This window comes from Martes martes (genome assembly GCF_963455335.1).
Source record: "Martes martes genome assembly, chromosome: 12".
Lineage (NCBI taxonomy): Eukaryota > Metazoa > Chordata > Mammalia > Carnivora > Mustelidae > Martes > Martes martes.
In genome coordinates this window covers 12,966,033-12,989,697 of record NC_137900.1, presented here as the reverse complement: position 1 = coordinate 12,989,697, position 23,665 = coordinate 12,966,033, and the positions used below count along the sequence as shown (strand labels likewise).

At 43.7% G+C, this 23,665-nt stretch overlaps 1 protein-coding gene across 1 annotated transcript in view; it reads left to right on the top strand.

The window, feature by feature from the left end:
• The window catches only part of CEMIP2 (cell migration inducing hyaluronidase 2), an 80,560-nt gene extending 65,259 nt beyond the window's left edge, over window positions 1-15,301 (top strand). Inside the window, exons 19-24 of the mRNA XM_080820079.1 lie at window positions 212-394; window positions 2,724-2,943; window positions 5,949-6,047; window positions 10,099-10,253; window positions 12,816-12,919; window positions 13,248-15,301. Coding sequence (XP_080676205.1) covers window positions 212-394; window positions 2,724-2,943; window positions 5,949-6,047; window positions 10,099-10,253; window positions 12,816-12,919; window positions 13,248-13,444 — 958 coding nt within the window. The 3' untranslated portion in view covers window positions 13,445-15,301. The remainder of the gene's footprint in view (window positions 1-211; window positions 395-2,723; window positions 2,944-5,948; window positions 6,048-10,098; window positions 10,254-12,815; window positions 12,920-13,247) is intronic.
• Window positions 15,302-23,665: the final 8,364 nt, after the last annotated feature.

The following is a 23,665-nucleotide window of genomic DNA, read 5'->3' as shown; positions in this document are numbered from 1 at the left end:
GAGCAGAGAGCCCGATGTGGTGCTTGATCCCAGGACCCTGGGATCATAACCTGAGCCGAAGGCAGAGGCTTAACCCACTGAGCCACCCAGGCGCCCCCACAGCAGAAATTTAAGGCGGAGAAGGATCACGGCTGAAATTCACAGATGCTATGGTACTCAAAATACGCAGGCTCAAGTGTGGATTCATTGTTTTATTGTCTGTCCTTTATAGGAATGACTGGATTCGAGTTGGCCTCTGCTATCCATCAAACACAAGTTTTCAGGTTACCTTCGGCTTCTTACAGCGCCATAATGGCTCGTTATCCAGAATGGAGGAGTACGAGCCCGTTCACTCACTGGAAGAGCTGCAGCGGAAGCAGTCGGAGAGGAAATTCTATTTTGACTCCAACACGGGGTAATTGGGCGCAACCAGTGAATGGGAATTATTGCTATTTTTCTTTAATGGTGAAATTACTAGTTCTTCAGCCTAACTAAGAATAGGTTGGGATGGGACGGCTGTTTAGAAAAGCAGCTGATGCGGGTAATTCTCTGCTCATCACTAACTATTAGAGGTTTAGAGACGTAGAATGACTCGTAATTACAGTTGGCAGCAGGAATCGGATGAAGATGTTTGCCATATACCTATTAAGGCAATTTGGAGAGAAAAATTACCCTTGTCAATAAAGAACCAGTAGGCCCAATTGAAAATTAAAATAATTTTTTTTTCTATGGCAACCCTTAAGATGATCGCTTATGTGGGCTAGAGTTCGTATTTCAGGGAGAGCTCGTTTTTTTCTTCCTTTAAGGTGATCTCTCAAGTTGACCTTGAGTTTAAAAAAAAACAACCAAAACCAAACCACTGTGTAACCATGGCATGTTTGCTTTCAACTTTCTCTAGGCTGCATCTTTCCACTTTTTAATTCTAATCCTGTTCACCCAGGGTCCTGTTGGCTTTGTCTGCCTTTATCCAGTTACAGTCTCTCAGCCTTTGGGTTATGGTAGGCTCGATCTCCTGTACTCTTGCAGCAAGTAGCATGCTCCTTCAGCGTCCATCCCTTAAGCTGACATTCCCATCACGTATGCCATCGTCTGGGTACCATAAAGATACTCATGTGACTAAGAGCCATTTCTTCGGCAAATTCACTGTCCACTGAATGAAGGACGTGGGCTTATAAAGCAAGTCATTAGTGAACTAGAGGTTTAAATGCTGCAATTCCTATAGTGGGGTTGTCAGTGTGCCTTCTGAGGTCACCCAGAAGTTCAGCCTGGGATGCCCAGTGACATCCCAAGAGGGTGACCCTGGGGCTAACTCCTGAGGAATGAGTAGGAGGAGATGGAAAAAGAGAGGGGTCAGGTGTCCCCAGGAGCAGTGTGGAGAGGTGCATGGAGGCATGGAAGAACGCGGCATGGCATGTTTGGGGGAAAGACGGAAGTTCAGAATGGGGAGAAGGGGGCGTGAGGTAGGGGTTCCGTCACGTGTCTTGTTAGTTTTTGAAGAAGATGCCCCTCTTCTGCCCTCCAGGGCTCCCCCAGCAGCCCGTGTGACCCGCTGAAGTCTTTTCTTATCATAATTGTCGCTGATTTTCAGTTCTTAGTAAGACTTAAGACAATCTACTTGGACTTATATTCTGCAGATGACAAAATTTCCACATCCCCCGTTGATTTTCCACAGAAATAAATGGAACACCCCAATTTGCGAGGATGGTCTGGAGATCACAAATGATGAATGATTAACTGGGAAATATTTTTTTTTCCATTCTGGTATTTTTAGAATCCCTCAGCCTTCGAGGTTCTAATTTTTTTTAATTCTATTCATTTTGTTGATTTTTAATTGTATGTCATTTAATTTTATTTATTTATTTATTAAAAAAATTTTTTTTTAAATTGTATGTCAAAAAGGCCCAAGCCTAATTCGGTCCCTTTCATTCCTGATAGATGTATGTTGAAAGTGTTGATGTTAGGACAATGGCTCATGTTTACCTCATAACTGCAACTTTTCGTTGTTAACTGACTTCGTATTAAAATATGAATTCGTGATCTCCAGTAATCAATCACATTTGATCAGATGCTTTATAGTCTTGACTTCCTTTGGTTCAGAAAGACTGGGTTTGCTGACAGATGTTGGACTGTTGCCTGGAAGTTACTTTTCCATTCATCTTGGCAGCAGGAGGATAATTCCAAGTGGGCGGGACTGTTCCTTTCCCTTGATTTTGGCCGAAGTACAGACAGAAGGACCTCAGGCCCATTTGCTCTTTGTAAACATCACAGGAATTGATGGGAGACCGTAGCAAGCAAGTCACAGTTGCTATTTTTATTTATTTCGAATTTATGCCTTAAACCGAAATGATTTATAAACAAAACAAAAAAAAAAAGCACAGTAATTTATGAAATCTTAAACTCAACAGAAATCTAAAATTTTCCAAGGAAGTTTTGAACCAAACCAAAGTCCATCCTCCCAAATTACCTATTGAACTAATTCACTCCGGGATTGAACTTTGGTATGTTTCAGAATGATTGAATCGGGTTATCAAAATATTTCCTGAAAGTAGTGTTGCATTTTACTTAGGGCCCTGGGAGGATAGAAAGGAAGGAGAAACGACTTTATTAGTTTTGTAATTTATTTTCTTTTAAGGAAAAGTTACTTTATTAGAGGAATAGCCCTCTGGGCCATGAGCCAGTGGGAGGAATTTCCGTGAGTTTGTGAGAGGCCGGCTAACATCCCGTGGACTGGTTTGTGTTCTCAGGTTGCTGTTTTTGTATCTCAAAGCCAAAAGCCACAGGGATGGCCACAGTTACTGTTCATCTCAGGGATGCGAAAGAGTCAAGATCCAGGCAGCGACGGACTCAAAAGATATCAGTAACTGCATGGCCAGAGCGTATCCCCAGTATTCCAGGAAGCCGTCGGCCCTCAAGCGTATGCCTTCCATGCTCACCAGGCTCTGCCAAGACTGCGGGACCCGCCAGGTAGATCAGGGAGAAGAGTGCGCTGTGGGTGGGATGAAGAACCGAAAGCAGGGTTCTGTTTTGTTTGTTTGTTTCTTTATTTTGGCAATAGGGACATTCTTCTTGGGAACATCTGTCTTGCCAAGTTATAAGTACTGCGTGATTTCTCCTGAATTTTGGCCCATTCTAGAATGCGATAAGCCTAAGAAGTAAACTAGTCCAAATTCGTAATAGAAATATCTGACCCCTGGGATACAGCAGTTTACTGGGGATGACTGTGGACTTTCTGGTCCTCATTGTTTTCTTTCCCCCTCAGGTGTGATTCTGTTAAAATATTGCTGTTGGGTTTACATGTCAGTGATGTAGGAAAGTACTTTGTTTTATTGAGAACTATAAAATTTCTCTTCCAAAAATGCAACTCCTATATGGGGCACCTGGGTGGCTCAGTGGGTTGAGTGACTTTTGATTTTGGCTGAGCTCCTGATCTCAGGGCTGTGGGATCCAGGGCTCTGCGCTAAGCATGGAATCTGCTTGAGATTCTCTCTCTCTCTGCGTCTGCCCTTCCCCCACCAAAGTAAATAAATCTTAAAAAAATGCAACCCCTATGAAAATTGCCCCCCCCTTAAGGTGGAAAGCTACTGTTAGTTTTGAAGCATTTGCTATTACATTTACCTGTAATTAAAATTACAAACTAACTTTGGCTAGAAGCGAAATTCTTCTCCTTCTTAATTACAAGGCCTCCCTCTGGATCTTAAGAACACGTGGCAGTGAAAGTAAATCCAAAATAATGAGCTCAGACTGGGCATGAGGGTTTCAGAGGAAGTCAGACCAGCTCCAAGTGAAAAAGAAGTATAGAGTTGATATTGCTCTAATTAATATTTAAGTTTTACACAACAAATATGGGTTACGGAAAATGGTTCTCAAAGTGTGGTCCCAGATCAACCACATCAGCATCACCTGGGAACTTATAAGATATTAGAATTCTTGGTCCCACCCTAGTCCTGCTGAATCAGAAATGTTTCTTGTTTTTGCCTGTGGGTGACGGTAAGAGCAGAAAGAGGAACATGGATTTATTCTTCCTGTTATCATATATGAGTATTTTTTCAATGGCAACTCACTATCCACAGTTTCAGTCTTTCATATCCTTGTGCCTCTTCTCTTCTCCACCTCAAATAAAACCAGCCCATCAACCCACCTACCAACCAACCAGCCAGCCAACCAACTCACCAACCAACTCACCAACCAACCAGCCAGCCAATCAACTCACCAACCAACCCACCTACCAACCAACCAACCAACCAGCCAACTCACTAACCAACCAACCAAGCAAGCCAACCATGTACATGGGGAAGTTTATATAGATCCTTGCTTGTTCCATGTAATATCTTGACTGTCAAAGTGACATTTTATTTATTTTTTATTTTATTTTCATTTTTATTTTCTTAGGGGTAGGGATGGAGGGAGAGGAAGAGAGAGAATCTCAAGCAGACTACCTCCTGAGCACAGAGCCTGATGCAGGGCTCAGTCTCACAGCCCTTGAGATTATGACCTGATCCGCAATCAAGAGTCAGACGCTTAACTGACTTAGCCACCCGGGTGCCCCTAAAGTGATATTTTTAGATAATCTTAGTGGGGAAGTAAGTTCTTCAGCCTAATTCTCAAGCCGAATTTGTTAAAAGTCCTTCATTACAGAAAAGATTATATAATTTATTAAAGCAATCATAACATGGTAATTTATAAAAATAATTATCATTGGAAATATCCTAAGCCTATCTAAATGGTTCCATACATTAATGTTTAGCACTCCTAGTTTTTTTGTGTGTGTGCTTAAAACATTGATTAGAATTTATTTTTTTATGGGTTTTTTTTTTAAAGACTTGATTTATTTATTTGACAGAGAGATCACAAGTAGGCCGAGACACAGGCAGAGAGAGAGGGGGAAGCAGGCTCCCCACTGAGCAGAGAGCCCGATGCGGGGCTCGATCCCAGGACCCTGGGATCATGACCCGAGCTGAAGGCAGAGGCTTAACCCACTGAGCCACCCAGGTGCCCCTAGAATTTATTTTTTTAAAAATGTATCGATTACTGACTTGGTGCAATTGCAAAGTACTTGAAGCATTTGGAAACCTCACTTTTACTTGGAAATTTGAAGGAATGAGTTTGTTTTGAATATCAAAAAGAAACACATGTACATGAGGAGTAAGTAGGAAAATTCACGCAGACTTTTGACTCTAAACCTGAGCTTCTAAATGTTGAGTATCGTGACGATTGTTTGCCCTTGGAATGAAGTTGTCAACACGCATTCATAAGGAATATATACTTGAAGTACTGAACTGTGTGAGAGTTTGGCCTGCTTTTGATTGAGAGGAAGGCTTTTAGGGAGGAGGTGCAAGGTGGGATTTGGAGGCTGGGAGTGATTTCAAGGAGTGGAGGGAAACAAGGAAGGGCATTCTGGGGGAGGGAACAGCATCTGCAAAGGTGAAGTGGCAGGAAAGGAGATAAAGCACTTGTGGGAAAGCGAGGTTGCTGTGGTGCCTGCAGAAGGCGATAGAACAGTGGGATTAGGGGCCTGGATGTACGGGGTAGCTTGATTTATGGGACACAGTGCAAATTAGGTCAGGAAGTTAGCTTGGTGATGCACCACCGGCTGAAAGGTTTTGAAATATAATCCTCGTCACCTTTACTTTCCTTAGTTCTGGAGTGACTGAGTCCCAGTTTAAGATAACTGGTCTGAAAAGGACAAAGTTCTAAGTGTGAAGCACATTTACGTAGTCACTTGCAGAATTGATTTCCTGAACAAGATTTCAATTATTTGAGGCTGGGATTATTCCAGAAAATGAGGAACATACTCTTCTTGAATTAAATCCGGATCCAAAGATGGAATTCTAGGCCATTCAGTCTGTACAAAAAGTTCACAGGGGGGAAAAAACCCCAGCACCATTGGGTTTCATATAATTGAGTTGATTTTGAGGCCCCTTTGAAGGAAGATGTGGTTGACAGAAATATGGAATTTCTTCCCCATTTAGGTGGTGTTTACTAGTGATCCTCATAAAAGCTACCTCCCCGTGCAGTTCCAGTCACCCAGTAAAGCAGAGACTCAGCGTGGAGACCTGACTATTATCTCTGTAAGTACCGTCGGCACATACCCTGCTTCAGCTTCTCACTGTTGTGTTTCGTCTGGTGACATGAATTCTCTCTGGCAACAGTCACTTGGTGGCAAGCAATGTGATAGAGCTACAAATACCTCCTAAACGTTTGCATTTTTACACAAGTTAAATGTATTAAGTCTTTTTTCTCACTAGATTGTGTTCATTGATGACTTCGAGTGAATGTTAAAATTGGTTCGCAAAGTGTTAGTCCTCTCTTCTAGGCGGGTTTATGAAAGTGTAGGCCTGAGCCTCGCTGGCAACAGGTAGAATTTGGGCGAAGAGTCCGGCTAGCCAGGGGTGACCAGCTCTTGGCATGAAGTCTGTTCCAAATCAGGTTGACCTGTGCGCCACTGTCTAAGGAGCTCTCGGTATGGCAGGTATCTAGCCACCTAACTGATAGCTAGCCGGGCCTGGTCCCAGTTTCATGTGGTCTCTTTATTTATTTATTTATTTAAAAATTTAAATTTAATTTTAATTTTTTTAAAAGATTCTATTTATTTATTTATTTATTTATTTTTTGATTAGACAGAGATCACCAGTAGTCAGAGAGGCAGGCAGAGAGAGAGAGAGGAGGAAGCAGGCCCCCCGCCAAGCAGAGAGCCCGATGTGGGGCTCGATCCCAGGACCCTGGGATCAGGACCTGAGCCAAAGGCAGAGGCTTAACCCACTGATCCACCCAGGCGCCCCTCACGTGGTCTCTCTAAAGAGCTCATTTTTTCTTTTTTGTAACTGAGGTATAGCTGACCTACAATATTACATTAGTTTCAGGCGTTCCACGTAGCGATTTGACATCTCTGTACGTTATCAAATGCTCACTGTGGTAAGTGTAGTTACCACCTGTCACCATACAAAGTTACTACAATATTATTGACTCTATTCCCTGTGCTGTACTTTTCCTTCCTGTGACTTACACATTTTATAACTGGAAAAGTTTTTACCTCTTTTTTTTTTTTTTAAGATTTTATTTATTTACTTGACAGAGGGAGAGAGATCACAAGTAGGCAGAGAGGCAGGCAGAGAGAGAGAGGAGGAAGCAGGCTCGCTGCTAAGCAGAGAGCCTGATGCGGGGCTCGGTCCCAGGACCCTGGGATCATGACCTGAGCCGAAGGCAGAGGCTTAACCCACTGAGCCACCCAGGCACCCCAAGTCTTTACCTCTTAATCCTATACCCGTTTGACCCATCCTCTAACCATAGGAGCTCAGTTTTTTAAAGTGGTGGGCAACACAGCCGCAAATCCATATGGATGTGGACGAAATTGCATCTTACTTTTTTTCTTTTCTTTCCCAATTTCTTTTATTGTGTTAAAATATACATAACATCAAATTCATTGTCTTACCCATTTTTAAGTGTATAGTTCAGCGGTGTGAAGTACATTCATAGGGTGTGCAACCATCACCATCATCCATCTCCAGGACTGAACTCTGAATCAAGAACTTCTTAACAACCCTGAATTAAGAATATCCCTACGTGGGGGGAGGGGAGGGTGAAATGGCGTGTTATTGATCAACAGGCATGTAGTTTCAGGTGAGTAAGATGAATAAGGTCTCCAGGTCTGTTCTACCTCCTTGTCCCTGTAGTCCGTGATTGTGTATCGTACAGTTAAAATTGGTTAAGTGGATGGATCTCGTGACTTCACATACACAAAATTTAAAATAAATAAATAGAGACTATCCCTATTTAAATGGAGCTCAAAGATTTCCCAACTATATATTTATGCCTGTTGCCCTCTGTTAGCAGCAGTTCATTTTGTAGTATGTTCATGATGTAGGTTTTTTTTTTTTTTTTTAATTTTATTTACTTATTTGACAGAGTGAGGGATCACAAGTAGGCAGAGAGGCAGGCAGAGAGAGAGGAGGAAGCAGGCTCCCTGCTGAGCAGAGAGCCCAATGCGGGGCTCGATCCCAGGACCCTGAGATCATGACCCAAGCCGAAGGCAGAGGCTTAACCCACTGAGCCACCCCGGCGCCCCCATGATGTAGGGGTTTTTTGGCATAAAACTTGTTAGCTCAGCATCTCAGGGCAGTCGGCAGCATGGAGAACCTGACCCCCCAGCCTTGTTGGCGTGGGAATCCGTTGCAGAAGGGAAGCGAGTGGGTGCTGAGTCTCTCTGCTCTACTAACTTCACTAAACATTTCGAGAAGATAATGTTTGGCTCGTCCAAAAAATCTCAGGCAGGCTCTGCTCCAGCGTCTGAAGACACATTTTATTTTATTTATTTATTTATTTATTTTTAAAAAAGATTTTATTTATTTATTTGTCAGAGAGAGTAAGCACAGGCAGACAGAGAGGCAGGCAGAGGCAGAGGGAGAAGCAGGCTCCCCGCTGAGCAAGGAGCCCGATGCGGGACTCGATCCCAGTACCCCGGGATCATGACCCGAGCCGAAGGCAGCCGCCCAACCAACTGAGCCACCCAGGTGTCCCATGAAGACACATTTTAAACTCCTTTGCTGCACACTAGGTGCTCAGGACCCCAGAAAAGTCCCACAATATTATGTTCTGTCATATTTACCTCCAGTGGTTTACCCAAGTATTGCCTGCAGTTTTTGCTAGGACATGGTGTCGCTTTAGTCTTTATGGAAACTTTTGTGATTTATTTTAAGCAATAGATTCTTAGGGGGTTCTTTTCAAGAGGACAGTTTAAGTGTGTGGAGGATCATTATGTGTTTTTTCTCAGATGTATCTCAATTTTAGGTATTCAGATTTTTAAAAATAAGAGAATCATTTCCCGTCTTCCCAAGTATGAAGTGGTACTTGACCTCAAGGATTTTTGGAATTGTTCTCTGGATTAGAATGCTATATACCTAGCCAAAAAAGTCATTTGACTCCTGTGAGACAAGTAGTGATTAGAAATAAAATTTAGGGGCACCTGGGTGGCTCAGTCAATTGGGCGTCTGGCTTTGGCTCGGGCCCATGATCTGGGGGTTCTAGGATCGAGTCCTGTATTGGGCTCTGTGCTTAGTGCAGAATCCGCTTATCCTTCTCCCGCTGCCCCCCTCTGCTCTTTCTCTCAAATAAATAAATTCCTAAAAAAAAAAAAATTTAGATGTTATTTCCCCAAACATGAACAAGTGTTAGCTTTTAGCCTAGTTTATAATTTTACACATTTTTTTCCCAAGAAAAACCTTTTCTTTTTCTTTTTAGTTTTTATTTCTTTATTTAAGTAATCTCTATATTAGTGCAGGGCTTAAACTCAGGACCCCAAGATCAAGAGCCGCATACTCCTCCAACTGAGCCAGCCAGGCGCCCCAATTTTATACATCTAAAATAGGAACAGTGCCTATGGCTTAAATTAGTGTTCAGTCGTTTTTTAGTCCGGCGAGTTTTTTTCCCTTCTTTTTCTGGCTGACGAGTTAATGATATTTGGATGTGTCTGGAGTTCCTTTTTCTTGAAGAAGTCTCAAACCACTAATTTAATTTAGAGAGGACTACTGGAAATTTCAGCTCACAATAAATTATGAACAAAATTTATTAATACCTTGTGGTTTACATCCTGGTGAAATTACCACATTTCATTTTTATTTTAAGGGAGAGCTATGGGTGGAACAAAGGAGATGAGGCCATCTGGATCCTTCAGTGTTCCAAACCTAAACTCTAATGGGGGGTTTCTGTGTCGGGGAAGGCATGATATTTTTTTCTGAACTAGCGTGACAATAAGTGAGCGGCGGGAACGGTGGTACAGAGGCTGACACCTGATCGCTGAGTGTGAGAGCTTTGACCCCAGTGAGAGAGTGGGATAGGCATGGAGTCCTCACACCTGCAGTGAGAGTCACGCTACTCAGCCGAGTGGGGACTGCCATGCTTTGCTTGGAGCTTCCAGTCCAACCAGTAAAGACCCATCAAAGGCACAGTCTGCGAGAACACCAGCAGGGTTTCAGATGTTGGTGGAGAAAGAGTCACTGGATTATGCACTTTGAATCCTGGAAATAGAATTTGATTCATGGCTTTAGAAGATGGAGGGAAAGGCTAGAAAGATTCATCTTGGAGATAGGAACGGGGTGATGACAGCAGACGTTTCTCTGTTCCCAGGTCAATGGCACCGACTTTACCATCCAGAACGCAGGTGTCCTCCTCCTCATTGTGGATGCCTGCAGTGTTCCCTTCCGGTTAATGGAAAAAAAGATTTTCTCTCCTGCTGATGTCAGTCGCATGGAAGAGTATTTGAGAACAGGCATCCCTCCAAGGTAGGTGACGCTTGTTCTGCAAGAGGGGATGGACCATCGCAACAGGTGACACCTGGTTAACTCTGAGCTTTGGTTTGTCTTTCCACCCTTTTGTGGTGTGGGCTTTTAGGGCTGTTGAAAGGCGGTCATTTCTTCCTCGTCTCAGATTGGCGCCCATGGTCTAAGCTGCATAGCATTGCTCGGTGAAAGCCCGGATGTGAGCGGAGTTTGCAAACGGTGTGAAGGCTCTTCATGTGGGAATTGTCCAATATTTTGGAATATTAAACAGTATTTTCCCACTTTTTAGTATTTGGTCGATTATATCGCACCTAACTTACTCAGAAGGTTCATTTCCAGTTTAAAGCAATTTTATAGACAATTTGACCTTCATGGCCATCCATTGTACTGATAAGCCCTCAGATGGCGTTGTGCTGTGAATTCCCCGCCTAGCTCAGGTGCAAGTGACTGGAAAGGAGTCAATTCAGTTTTAAGTGGACTAGTATCTGGTCTCTCTTGTAAGAGCCCTGGCCTGATGGGTTTTGTTTCATTGGTCTCTGAAGAAGAATGCACATGAGCAAAACTTTTTTTTTCGAGGGGATGGTTAGACCCTACCTGGAGGCAAGGAGACGAATTCAGCCTCCTCTCTGCCACCTGGCTGTGTGGCAGACACTAAGTTACATGCAGACCTTTGTTCAGTGAGGCAGCTAAGGGAAGCATAAGCTTCCTGGGGAGTAAGGTCCTGTCTGGTTTTTGAATGCATCTTCCGTCATCTGATGACTTACGCTCTTTACATATGACAGGACCAAAAAAAATTTTTTTTTAAAGATTTTACTTATTCATTTGACAGACAGAGATCACAAGGAGGCAGAGAGGCAGGCAGAGAGAGAGTTGGGGGGGACGCAGGCTCCCCGCTGAGTAGAGAGCCTGATGCGGGTCTCGATCCAGGGACCCTGGGATCATGACCTAAGCTGAAGGCAGAGGCCCTAACCCACTGAGCTACCCAGGCACCCTGACAAGACCAAATTTCAAATAAAGTCACTGGATTATTTGAATGTAATATTCAGTGTGCTGAATATTACAGCTCTATTTTCTGCTTTGAGGTACTTCTAGGGAATTCCTTTCCAAGGCCTCAATTTTCTTTAAGGATTTAAAGATTTTTGCTGATGGTGGGTACATTTACTCAGTTCACCTAAACCCCTCCAGGGCATACTGCTCACCATAAATTTTTAGGATAACACGGCAGTCCTGTAAGGTACCCTATAGATTTAAGAGTTAAAACCAACTCATTAAAAAGTCACTAGGTTGTTTTTGTAAAGGGTACTGAAGGAAGGCTTTTCAGATATGGTTAGCTCTCTGTTTCTTCATCTGGGCTGTTTACGTAAGTACATCATGTGCAGAAATTCAAAATGCTGTACACTTAATGATACTTTTCTGTATGTATATTGTATCTTTTTTTTCCCCCTTAAGATTTTATTTATTTATTTGAGAGAGAGAGAGAGAGAGTAAGCAGGGGGAGCTGTAGAGGGAAAGAGAGAAGCATACTCCTCACTGAGCAAGAAGCCCAACATATGGGACTCGATCCCTGCACCCGGGATCACGAGCTGAGCCTAGGCAGACACTTAACTGAGCCACCCAGGGGGCCCTGTATGTTGTATCTTAACAAAGTCTTAAGAAGTTATGGAGCAGCTACCAGTGTCTTCTAGAGAACTAGGCACACACTGGGGTATGCGGGTCCCTGGGGACCTGTAGGTGATCTCATGGGACAAGCCTGAAGAAGAGGGTCAGGCCTGTAGGGTTGCTGTGGTCGGACCTCTGTCCTGGCGCTGAGTGGTCTCCCCTGCTTTAGGATGACGTCAGCATGTCAAGACCCACATTAATAAAATGAATACTCATGGTTATATAAAAGTTGAAGAAAAGAATAGTGGAAGAGTAACTGTGGGAGAGTAATAAAATATTTGTAAACAACTTAAAATAATACATGGGGCTTGTTTTATAACATCTTAAAATAAATCATGAGGCCATAGAAATTAAGCCCATGTGACACTGGCAGAGTTGAGAGAGAGAGAGGGCAGGAGAAGAGAAAATCCGCAAACGGATTTAAGTATATGTGTTGATATGCTGCATGATAAACATGGAATTTAAACCAAACCATGGGGCACAGACTTTATTTCTTTTTAGAACTGGTGTTTGTTCATTTATTTTATAAATAGATAATAGGACATGAACAGATAGAGCATCTGAAACAAAATTAGCTTCCCTTATTAATATATTCCATAAAAGAGGTGAGTCCCAGTTCACTCACTGGGTCAACTGACCTCAGTGACCTTGGCTTTCCCAACACTTGGAGACACCTTACAGGAGCATCGTGGGTCCTGGGTGGGTCCTGGGCGGGGCAGGGAGCCTGAATTTGGAACAGCAGAGATGCTAAAAGCATCTGGGTTTTGTTTTGTTGTTTTGTTTCCTGTTTGTTTTTAGCTCTGCTTTTATCTAGTATTTCTCTGCTGTATTCAGTTCAGAAAAGCACTCAATTAATACATGCTGATTTTTTGAAATTCCCTCCAATTTTCTGACTTTTATGTACAGGTCAATTGTTCTGTTGAGCACAAGAGGAGAAATAAAGCATTTAAATATTTCCGATTCATTAGTACCTCTGGGATTAGCCAAACCAGCTCATCTTTATAACAAAGGTTTGTATTTGTATTTTTTCTTGAAGTTCTTACGAGTCCAGCCATAGAAGCTTTCTTCGGGTGGGATAAGCTACGAGAGCTTAGTTTGCTGGAGTGGGTGTCATTAAGATAATTTTTAAATAAGGAGACATTAGAGGAAGTGTTTGGGGATGTGGTTTGTTATTTGGGGCAAGAGGTGGGTGGTCAGAGTTCATCGGCTGACGCAAGGAAGTGTAGCTTTTCTGTTTCATAGCTGTCTTTGTTTTGCTCACCTCCGACTCACCTCCTGCATGGTCTTGCCTGGAAGGATTAGATGGACAAATGGTGCATTTTTTTTTTCTTTTTAAAGGGAGTACCATATTTTTGGGATTCAGCGGAAACTTTAAACCATCCTGGACTAAGCTGTTTACCAGTCCTGCTGGCCAGGGCCTCGGGCTGCTCGAACAGTTCCTACCTTTGCAGCTGGATGAATATGGTTGTCCTCGAGCCAGCGTTGTCCGCCGGAGGGATCTGGAGCTGCTCATGCAGACTGCAAAAGCACATTAGGGACTCACTGTAACTTAAGTGCTGGGGGAAGAAGAAAAAAATGTGAACTAACTTATTTAATTTATGGCATTTTAAAAATGACACTGTTAACCCAATGGAACCATTTTCCTGTCTGATACAGAGAGGGGACGGAAGGATTTAAAATGATGGCTTGAATACCAGCTCGCGCACCTTCTAGTTGTACAAAGTGTTGAAGAATTTATTTGGGTTGGTTAGGCTGGTGTATTCGGAGAGCATTTCTCTTGCCTCTCACCCGCCACTCCGTGTGTCTTAGTGACTGTAAGCAGCTTCACCTTCTGTGTGACAGGGTGCCATCAGGGGGAGGTGGGTTGGCCGAGTCCTTGAGCGGACCAGCTTTTGTAGCACCTAGGATACTTGTAGTCTGATGCCCGGTTGTGTCATTGGCTTTGGGTCAGCAGTTGACTCGGGTGGCGGACGTGTTCGGCGAGGCCCTGGGTGCTGGATCGGGGCCCACAGCCTTTGCAGATTGTATAGGATACTCGATGACAGTCTTAAGTGGCAACTCAGGCCCAGCTCATGCCCCCCTTTTTTTTGCCTGGGGCATGTGCTATTTTTATGCATTTGTACATTGATTCCTTCCAAGGGTTGAACTTTCAGACAGAAAGCATACTGGGACAAAAGGGCTTTAGGGATTTGACATCCCTTTAAACTTGCGCCCCCGGGGCAAAAAATATGATCAGCTCCGCCGAGGTCTGAAGTTGCTGGGACCATATTTGCAGCTTTAATCCTTAGCCTGTTTTGACTGTATATTTCTGTTTAAAATGCAGAGCTGAGCTGAATATTTACATTTTTTTAAAAAGAAGACCGTGTTCCTGAACTGTACACGTGGGTCATTTCAAGGGGCACAAGGGAAGTCTGTTCTCGGGGTTGCTCCTGTACCCGGGTTTCGTTGTCGTTTTTGTGTGTGTGTGTTTTTTTTTTTTTTAAGCTTTTCTGCTCACCATCCTGCCAGGAAAGTTACAGAAAGCTCAACGATACCCCAAAATAGTGTACTCAGGGGGAGGAAAAAGGGAGAGCCTTTGAAGGGCCAGAATCATGGAGGGGGCGATATTCAGTAACAATACTCTGCAGAGCGTTAGAGGAATTGGTCACTCTTAATTAATTAAATTGTTAGAGCCAGTTAAAAAAAGAAAGTGCCGCGATGCGCGATGTCCCTTCCCCCTGGGTGCGTGCGTGTCCAGCCCGTGAGACTTGCCTGTAGCGGAAAGATTAACTCCACAGCCAGGGAGGACACCACACCCAGGGGCGAGAAGGATCCAAAAAATGCCTTCGCTTTTCCCCAAACCTGCAGTACAAGGAGGGTATGAGAGACACGGCCATGGCGAGAGGGTAGGAAGTGAGTTCAGGCTGACTTGGCAGTGAACACGGACAGATTCACTCTCCTGCCCCAAGAGCAAAGGCTGAGTGAGGGCCTGTCCCTCGGCGTCCCGGACAAGCTGCAGAACAGGTCTGAAACTTCTGTTACTTTACAAAATATGCTACCTCAAAATGCTACCGATAAACCATTCTAACTCTTAAGTGCCCTTGCTAAGGGCATGTGTCTTAAAGTTGAGGGTTGTTGTTGTCGTTTTCTTTTGTATATTGATGAACAAGATCTTACCTATTAAATATATTATTGGATCATGGTTCCTGAAGGTGATTAAAGTTTGTGCGTGGTGTGTGTGTGTGTGTGTGTGTGTGTGTTTTATGACTTAAATATCTTCGATGTGTGTTTTTTAGAGTTTGGTTCTTTAAAGATTTGGAGAGGCTATGTAAGTTCTGAGGCACTCAGTGTTTCTGATTTGTGTGCTAATTGTCAGGGCCTAAGTTAAATAAATAAAAATATGTGTGCATGTATTTTTTATATATGCGTGTGACTCAGTCAATCGATCAGCCGTTTTTCATTCCAGCTTCCAGCCCCAGCCGCGGAAAAGTTCTTGGCAGGGATGAGGAACGGAAACTCTCCTCCAGGGAGATTGGGAAACGCTGAGCTGCAGAAGGGCAAGGATCCTCTTCTGCAGCGGAGACCTTTTCCACCGAGCCTGTGCAGTGAAATTGCCTTGGAGCTTTAAAAAAACAAAAAACAAAAAACCAAGGCCTGGGACCCACCCCCCACCCTGACCCTCAGATTTAATTGGGGTGGGATGCAGCCTGGGTATTGGAATTTTTTTAAAGCTCCCTTTTTAAACACAGCCAGGTTTAAAAACCATTGCACTAATATAACAGGTCCACTGTTTAACTCGAGTCTGTAATTTTTTGTGACTCGAGCAAAATCACATGTATCTATTATTTTTACGTTCCCGAACTCCTAACCCTAAACGGCACTTCACTATTGTCTTCTTTTAATAGAGTTTTAAAATATGGTTTTTAGTCCTTAATCACCTCACATTGTTAAGTTGGTCAACTAAGTTTTTAAATACATTTCCGGCAAGGGGGGAAGCCAGCAATCTGTTTTACTTCTATGGGGAAAATGGATTCAAGGGTGATTTACAAGTTCACAAGCATTTTCCATCAGGTGAGGCAGTTGGCGGAGCTCCAGAAATGTGGCCGTCCGCAAATCAGCCGGCTGATGAGAAACACAGGGCCTTCTCGCATGTCCATAGACGTGGGTTTTAAGTCTTTGCTGTGAGGTTCCTGCCTCTGCACCTGAGCCTGGTGTGCCGCGTAGTCTCTTCTGAAGCTGGAGGAGAGCTTGCAGGAACGTGAACGGCGGGTGCCTGGTTTCGGGATGTGACTGCAAGTGGCCACTCAGCTGACATTCAGATGAGGGGATGGCGGAGGGGGTTTTAGGACTTCCCTGTTCTCCAGCTTCATGAGAAGAGAACAAACGCATCCTCATGCCATTAAGTGGGTAACTTCGTAGCGAGGAGGGGCAGGCCATGAGGTGATAGATGCTTGAAGGCTTCAGATAACGAGGTGTTCCTTCCCTTGGAGATGAGGTCATGTTCGGATAAGCCCGGTGGAAGGCATTTTAATAAACAGGAATGCACTTAGTGAATTCAGGTGGGTTTTCCCCCCAGCTTGGTCCTCGTTGGTAAGGATACAGATCCCATCATGACCGTCTTTGTTGATTCTGTGATACAGAGTTGGACCTGACCCTCCAGAATTCTAGTTTAGCTTTCAGATACTTAGGAAACCATGTTTAATAACCAGAGAAGATCCCCTAAAGGTGAAGACTGAATGGGAATCATTGGGTGACAGATTTGTATCATTACTGTTGTCTTAACTTGGTAACAATCCGGTCTGCTGGAAATGCAAGCAGAGACTCCGGGTGGGAGTGGATTTTCTTTTTTTTTCTTTCTGTCTTCCTTCCTTTCTTTCTTTCTTTTCCTTTTTTTTTTTTTAAAGATTTTATTTATTTATTTGACAGAGACAGTGAGAGAGGGAACACAAACAGGGGGAGTGGAAGAGGGAGAAGCAGGCTTCCTGCTGAGCAGGGAGCCCCACGCAAGGCTCGATCCCAGGACCCTGGGATCATGACCTGGGCTGAAGGCAGACACTTAACGACTGAGCCACCCAGGTGCCCCAGGAGCTGATTTTCAACCAAAGGTCAAGGAGGAAAAAGGAGAAGCATCCCCAGTCCCTTGTTCACAAGTAACGAAATCCTATTCACATCTTGCTGGGTCATTGGAGTCATCTGGAAGGCGGAGGGTTTTGTCTTGTTTTTTTTACCCATTTGTCCTCAAAATAAGAGAAAGCTGGGGATGTCTGGGTGGCTCAGTCAGTTAAGCATGTGCCTTTGGCTCAAGTCATGATCCCAGGGTCCTGGGATTGATCCTTTCGGGCTCCCTGTTCAGTGGGTAGCCTGGTTCTCTCTCTCTCCGCCCCCCATAAATAAATAAATAAATAAGTAAATAAATATTTTTTAAAAAGAGAGAAGCAGAAAAAGATGCTAATCAGGCCATTGTGTTGTGGGGAAGGGCACACACAGACTTTATTTTATGTGATAAAATTAGGGACTGACTGAACTATGAAGATTTCTAAATGAGGAACTGTGCCCTACAGGGCATCCAAAAATATCAGCCGTAAGAAGGTGTGAAATGTTCTATCTGAAAATACATCAGAGAGTTTGTCAGAAAACAATCTCATAGATTAAGGTTTTCAATTTTCCTAAGATGGACAGTGTGATTAGTCTGGATAAGAGAAGTCATCGATTTCGGGCACCTGGGTGGCTCAGTCAGTTGAAAGTCTGCCCTTGGCTCAGGTTGTGATCCTGGGGTTCTGGGGTCAAGCCCCGCGTTGGGCTCCCTGCTGTGTGGAGAGCCTGCTTCTCCCTCTCTCTCTCTCTGTGTCGAATAAATAAATAAAATATATATTTTTTAAAAAGCCATCAATTTCAAGCTCATCATCAGAAGAACTTAGACCTTAGGAGCAGAACTGAATTCCTCAGCGGTTGGCAAAGTGACATAGAGGCCAGATTTGACCCCTGACTGGTTTTGTACCAATTCTGAGCCAAGAATAAGGTTTGTATCTTTAAAGGTGACACATTGGAAAAAGTCAAAAGAAGAGCATAATTTTGTGATGTGAAAATTAAAGTTCAGTGACGATAAGTGAAGTCTTACTGGAAGACAGCCCCATCCATCTGCTTCCCAGTGGCAGACCTGAGGCGCTAGGTGGGCACAGGGTCTGCATGACTTCAGAGCTGAAAACGTTTTCTCTGTTCCTTTCCTGAGGAAGTTTGCTCTTGGTGAAGGGTCTACTGGTGTTCATTATCCTCTTCCTGGGACTTTCATAAGACTTGAGAATTTTTTAACTAGAAAGTTAAGGGAAAAAACCAGCATGAGAATCACCTGAGGTGCTTGATGAAGGTGGAGAATCTCCAGCCCCAACTCAGACCAGAGAATTGGCATCTCCAGGGGTTGGAGCCGGGAATATAATGTTATAACAAGCTCCCCGGGTATTTCTTCTAAAGAAAAATATGAGAATTTTTCTGAGAACCCCATAAGGTTTAGTGAGCTCCTATTACGTCTCTCCCTCCTTTCCTTCAGCAGAGAGCACATCTGAACAAGTTGTAATGTTGTGTTTTTGAACCCTGATCTTCCCCAGAACTTTTTGTGACAGATGCAAGGCAGATCTGATGTGCACAGCACAGTCTGTCACTGTTCCTGGGGCAGAAGTTTGGAGCCTGCGATAAAAGCCTCTCTCTCCATCGTCTGAAATTCTCATTATTAGATGATTCCTTTGGCTTGGGTGTTCCCACTCTGGAGGGCCAGCCATCCTTTGTTTTCTGCAAGTTCTTGTTAGTTTCAGGAGTTTAAAGGAAAATATACATTCAGCCATAATCAAGCCGCATGGATTACAAAAGCATAGTTTCTTTGCTTTGGGATGGAACTGTATCCACTCTGGTTATTTCAGATTCCTGGAAGCGCTGATTGTCAATTGCAGACTTTTTTTTAAGGTTAGAGTGAATGACTTCATACAAGCAGTTTGATTCGTAAGTGAAAGCCTTTTAACGCACACAGGTGGTGGGAGGTGGTTGGATGAGCTTGGGAGATAACGAAATTGGTCTTCGCCCACAGAGGGTGGGACGCTCTGTGGGTGACTGTGGCGGGACTCCCTTCTTCCCTCCAGCCTATGTTGTTCTTAAACACCCAGTTCCTGAGAGCGGAAGGCTTAGATCAGATGGGTTGCCGATGGGAGCTTATGTAGGATCTTACAGATCTCAGGGAGCAAGGGGCATTGTTGGTTCCCAATGTGGCAGGGAAGAAGAGAGTTCTGATCCCGGGAAACAAAAGCCATCCAAAACTTGTTGCCTCCCAAAATGTGCACTTAAGCAGTCTTCTAAGGGAAATGATTCTTCATGAGTAGTTAGTGGATTTGAGAATGTGAAGTGCCTAATCCGGTTCATTGCTGTAGGTCTGGTGCATGTTCTGGTGACCAGGCTAGGTCTGATGTCAGTCGGGGGTCTTTACTAGCCTTGTGACTTCAGGTGCATCCCTAGTCCTGATTTTTCGCTCTCTCTCGTCTATAAAATGGGACTACCGATACTGGGGTAAAATTACAAAGGGGATTAAATGAGAACAATCATGGTTCCCAAACAAGGTTCATTATCAACAATAACAATGCCTGGGTCGTTTGTTTACAAAACAAAACAAAAAACAAAACTTAGACTTCCAGACACCTGTGAATTCTAATGTAGTAGTTTCAGGGCTAAGGATTAGGGAATCTGTTTTGTTTAAAGCAGACTTTGGAGATGATGCCAGATTTGGGAACCCCTGAGAAGTGCCTGTGAAAGCCCGCGGTCTAGTTCTAACATGCTTTCTGTACTCAGTTGTTTGTATCTGGAAAACAGGACTTTGGGCCAGGCAGTACGTGTTCAGTGACTCGCTTTGAGCATCCTCATGGGATGTGCCTTTGTGCCCTTTGTTGTGCCAGCTGTGTACCTCAGCAAGCCAGCTGTTTGGAAGGCAGCTGTGGGTGAGACCCTGCGTCTGCACCCCGTTCCTCGGCTGGTGTGTGCGGCTTTCTGCTCTCCGTTCCTGGGAGGGAAAAGTGCAGTTCAGCTAATAGTTTGCTCTGCAATCCCTCTTGCCCTAAACTCAACATGGGCTAGAAACAACTTATTTCTAATTATTACTCCATCCTTCCACCACCCACGTTTTCACTTTTACTTCTTTTTTTTTTTTTTGAGATTGTATTTATTTGTCAGAGAGAGAACGCATAAGGAGGGGGAGCAGCAGGCAGAGGGAGAGGGAGAAGCAGGCTCCCCACTGAGCAGGGAGCCCCACGTGGGACTCTATCCTGGACCCCAGGTTCATGACCCAAGCCGAAGGCAGACACTTAACCGACGGAGCCATCCAGGTGTCCATTCACTTTTGCTTCTTATCAAGCGGGACAAATGCTAACATACAGTGAAATGGTTCAAAGCTTAGGCTGGGATGGCAAGCTGAAGCCGGGAGGCGGGCTTGGAGAATGAGTGTCTTCCGCAGGGAAATTCCCGCGTCTTCCTGCACCCCATTTCTTCCTTGTCACACCTCCTCCTGACTGCCCCAGGGTCCACGGCTGCGGTCCGGTCCGACTGGCCAAGACCACATTCCCAGACCTCTCTGTACCTCTCACACCACTGCTCACACATTCCATGTCCCGCCTTCAGGAGCCTGAGCCCTTGCTAAACAAATTCAAAGTCAGATTAGTCCTCATGTCTAAAACTAGTTTCCTCTTGGGCAATGATGTCATTTTAATATCAGCCCACAGTGCTTATAATGCTCCCGGTAATGTGTTGCTGGAAGTTTTGTGTACCCGATTTGAGGTAATTTTGCTCTCCCACATACTTCACCTACAAATGAAGCTGATGCTATCAAAGCCTAGGGGAAGTTGCAAATCTGGAAAATCCAGAAACCAGGTAATCAGTCACTGGGTAATGGGATCAATACCATCGACCCCATACCAGCATTTGTGTTTGAATGGAATCCCTTCTGATCATCTTTTAGAAGGTTATGGGTAATATGATGATTTTCCTCCTGCTTTTTTTTTTTAAGATTTTATTTATTTGACAGAGATCACAAGTAGGCAGAGATGGGGGTGGGGAGCAGGCTCCCTGCTGAGCAGAGAACCCCATGCAGGGCTCGATCCCATGACCCTGAGATCATGACCTGAGCCGAAGGCAGAGGCTTAACCCACTGAGCCACCCAGGCACCCCGATTTTCCTCCTGCTTAAGCAATGTTCTCAGAACACAGGCTAGATGAGAACTGGATGAGAACCCTACCTGGCTCTGAAACCTATAATCCATTTGGATTCCAGGCCCTGGGGCTTGGCCACAAGAAAGAGTATTTATCCCAGTGTCTTCCTGGAAGCTGTGCTCGGTGAGCTCTGGAAAATCCCTTTGTTTATGGTGTCTTGCATTTCTGTAAATCGCCTTATCTCAGTAGCTTAAAGGAAGAGATTGGGTAATTACAGCTTTCCTTTGTTACAGCTTTATATTGAAAACACAGGCCCCCAAGGTTAAATGAGGATCCAAGTGGATAGATAGATGACATATAAACAAGATTAGAGATCACAAGGATTAGGAGTTTCCTGTGCACTTTCATCCAGAGGAAGAAGGTCAATTACAAATACAAAATTATTATTTTGAGGGGTAAAGGCAGGGTGATTTTTTATATTGATGATCTGTATTTTCTGGCGCTTGTTTCCAATTCCTTGAAATGGGATGATTTTTAAAATTTCAGTTGTGAATTTTTAATGTGATATTATCTAAAATAATTGGATTCAGAATCTGTTGACAAGTGTAATGATGGGATATTTTGGATAGTCAACTTTGAAATTATCAACTTAATGCCTGTGTCCTTGCTACATATTTGAATTAACAGGATACGTTCTTTTCACTTTATTCAGGTTCTTTATCTGTTTACAGAAGACAAGTGGTTAATATGAAGCAATAAGGTACCCAGTGAAAGACTTATTTATTTATTTTTTAAAAGATTTTATTGATTTATTTGACAGAGATCACAAGTAGGCAGAGAGGCAGGCAGAGAGAGAGGGGGAGAAGCAGGCTCCCCGCTGAGCAGGGAGCCCGATGTGGGGCTCGATCCCAGGACCTGGGATCATGACCTGAGCCAAAGGCAGACGCTTCTCTTCTCACTTCTCTCTCTTCTTGCTTCTTGACTGAGCCACGCAGGTGCCCCTCCATTAACTATTTCTATGCTTAAGTTAGCAGGTCAGAGCCGGTGGAATCTCATTACTAAATTCCTAAATTTGCTTTTTTTTTTTTTTAAAGAAAGCAATTAACTTTTTAAAAAATTTAAATTAATTAGCATATAGTGTATTATTTGTTTCAGGGGTACAGATCTGTGATTCATCAGTCTTATATAATACCCAGTGCTCATTTTTTAAAAAAAGATTTTATTTATTTGATAGAGATTACAAGTAGGCAGAGAGGCAGGTAGAGAGAGAGGGGGAAGCAGGCTTCCCGCTGAGCAGAGAGCCTGATGCGGGGCTTGATCCCAGGACCCTGGGATCATGACCTGAGCTGAAGGCAGAGGCTTAACCCACTGAGCCACCCGGGCACCCCCCCCAGTGCTCATTTTAAAGAAATCCTGTCCTCCTTGTTACTGTGTGTGTGTGTGTCTAATATGCCTGAGAGTTTGTTATGCTGATATCATCGCTACAACCATGAAATTAAAAGTCTTTATCACTTGACCTTCACCTTGAATTCAGTTTTCAATGCTATCTCACTTGAATTTAATTAAAAGCCCTCAACATGACAACCTTGAACTTAATTTAATCTTCAACATTATGACCTTTATCACATTGTGAACAGATCTATCATTTTAGTGTGTCAAAAGTATATATTCTTGGGGCGCCTGGGTGGCTCAGTGGGTTAAGCCTCTGCCTTCGGCTCAGGTCATGATCTCAGGGTCCTGGGATAGAGCCCCGCCTCCGGCTCTCTGCTCAGCAGGGAGCCTGCCCCCCCACCCCACCCCCGCCTGCTGCTCTCCCTACTTATGATCTGTCTCTCTCTGTCAAATAAATAAATAAAATCTTAAGGAAAAAAAAAAGATACTCAAATGCATCTTAAAAAAATTAAAAAAAAAGTATATTATCTTCACAGAGTTTCATGTAACCTAAATTTGTAAATACTGCTTCTGTTTTATTTATCCTTAATATACTTGACTGTCTAACTTTGTGATAAGTGACATGAACTTTATATTACATATGTTTCTTTGAAACCTTGTTTTTTTGGTAATGATATAATTGACAATTTGGAATGAGACCATGTCAGAAACTCACATTTTAAAAACCAAAATTTGGTTCCAACCCTGGAACTTTGTCTTGCTGAGGGCTACACAGAGAATATTTACTGGTGTGTACAGTGTTAAAGAAAAAAATACTCAGTACTCTTATAAAAGATGGTGAGGTGGACTTTATTCAAGGGGTTATTACAGTGGGGTTTTGTACCAGGAACGTGGATGGAGCTCAGTTCAGGGTACAACAAGGACAAGTGGACTTTGATAGCCAAGGAGCAGAGTGGGGGATTGGGTGATGGGAAATTACTAAGAGGAAACATCTCCAGCAGGGGGATTCCAGCTTTACAGGATTTTTGACAGGGTGATAAGATACCAAGGGTGGGGGATTTTCCCTAAGGTGAGGCAGCAGGATTCCTGTTAAAACTGGTTTAAATGGGCCAAAAGGTTCCAAGAACCCAAGGTCAGGGGCCTAGTCCGAAGAAGGGCCCAGAGGAGCCTGACTCATTTTGGTCCTGGAGATCATCTTCATCAGTGGTA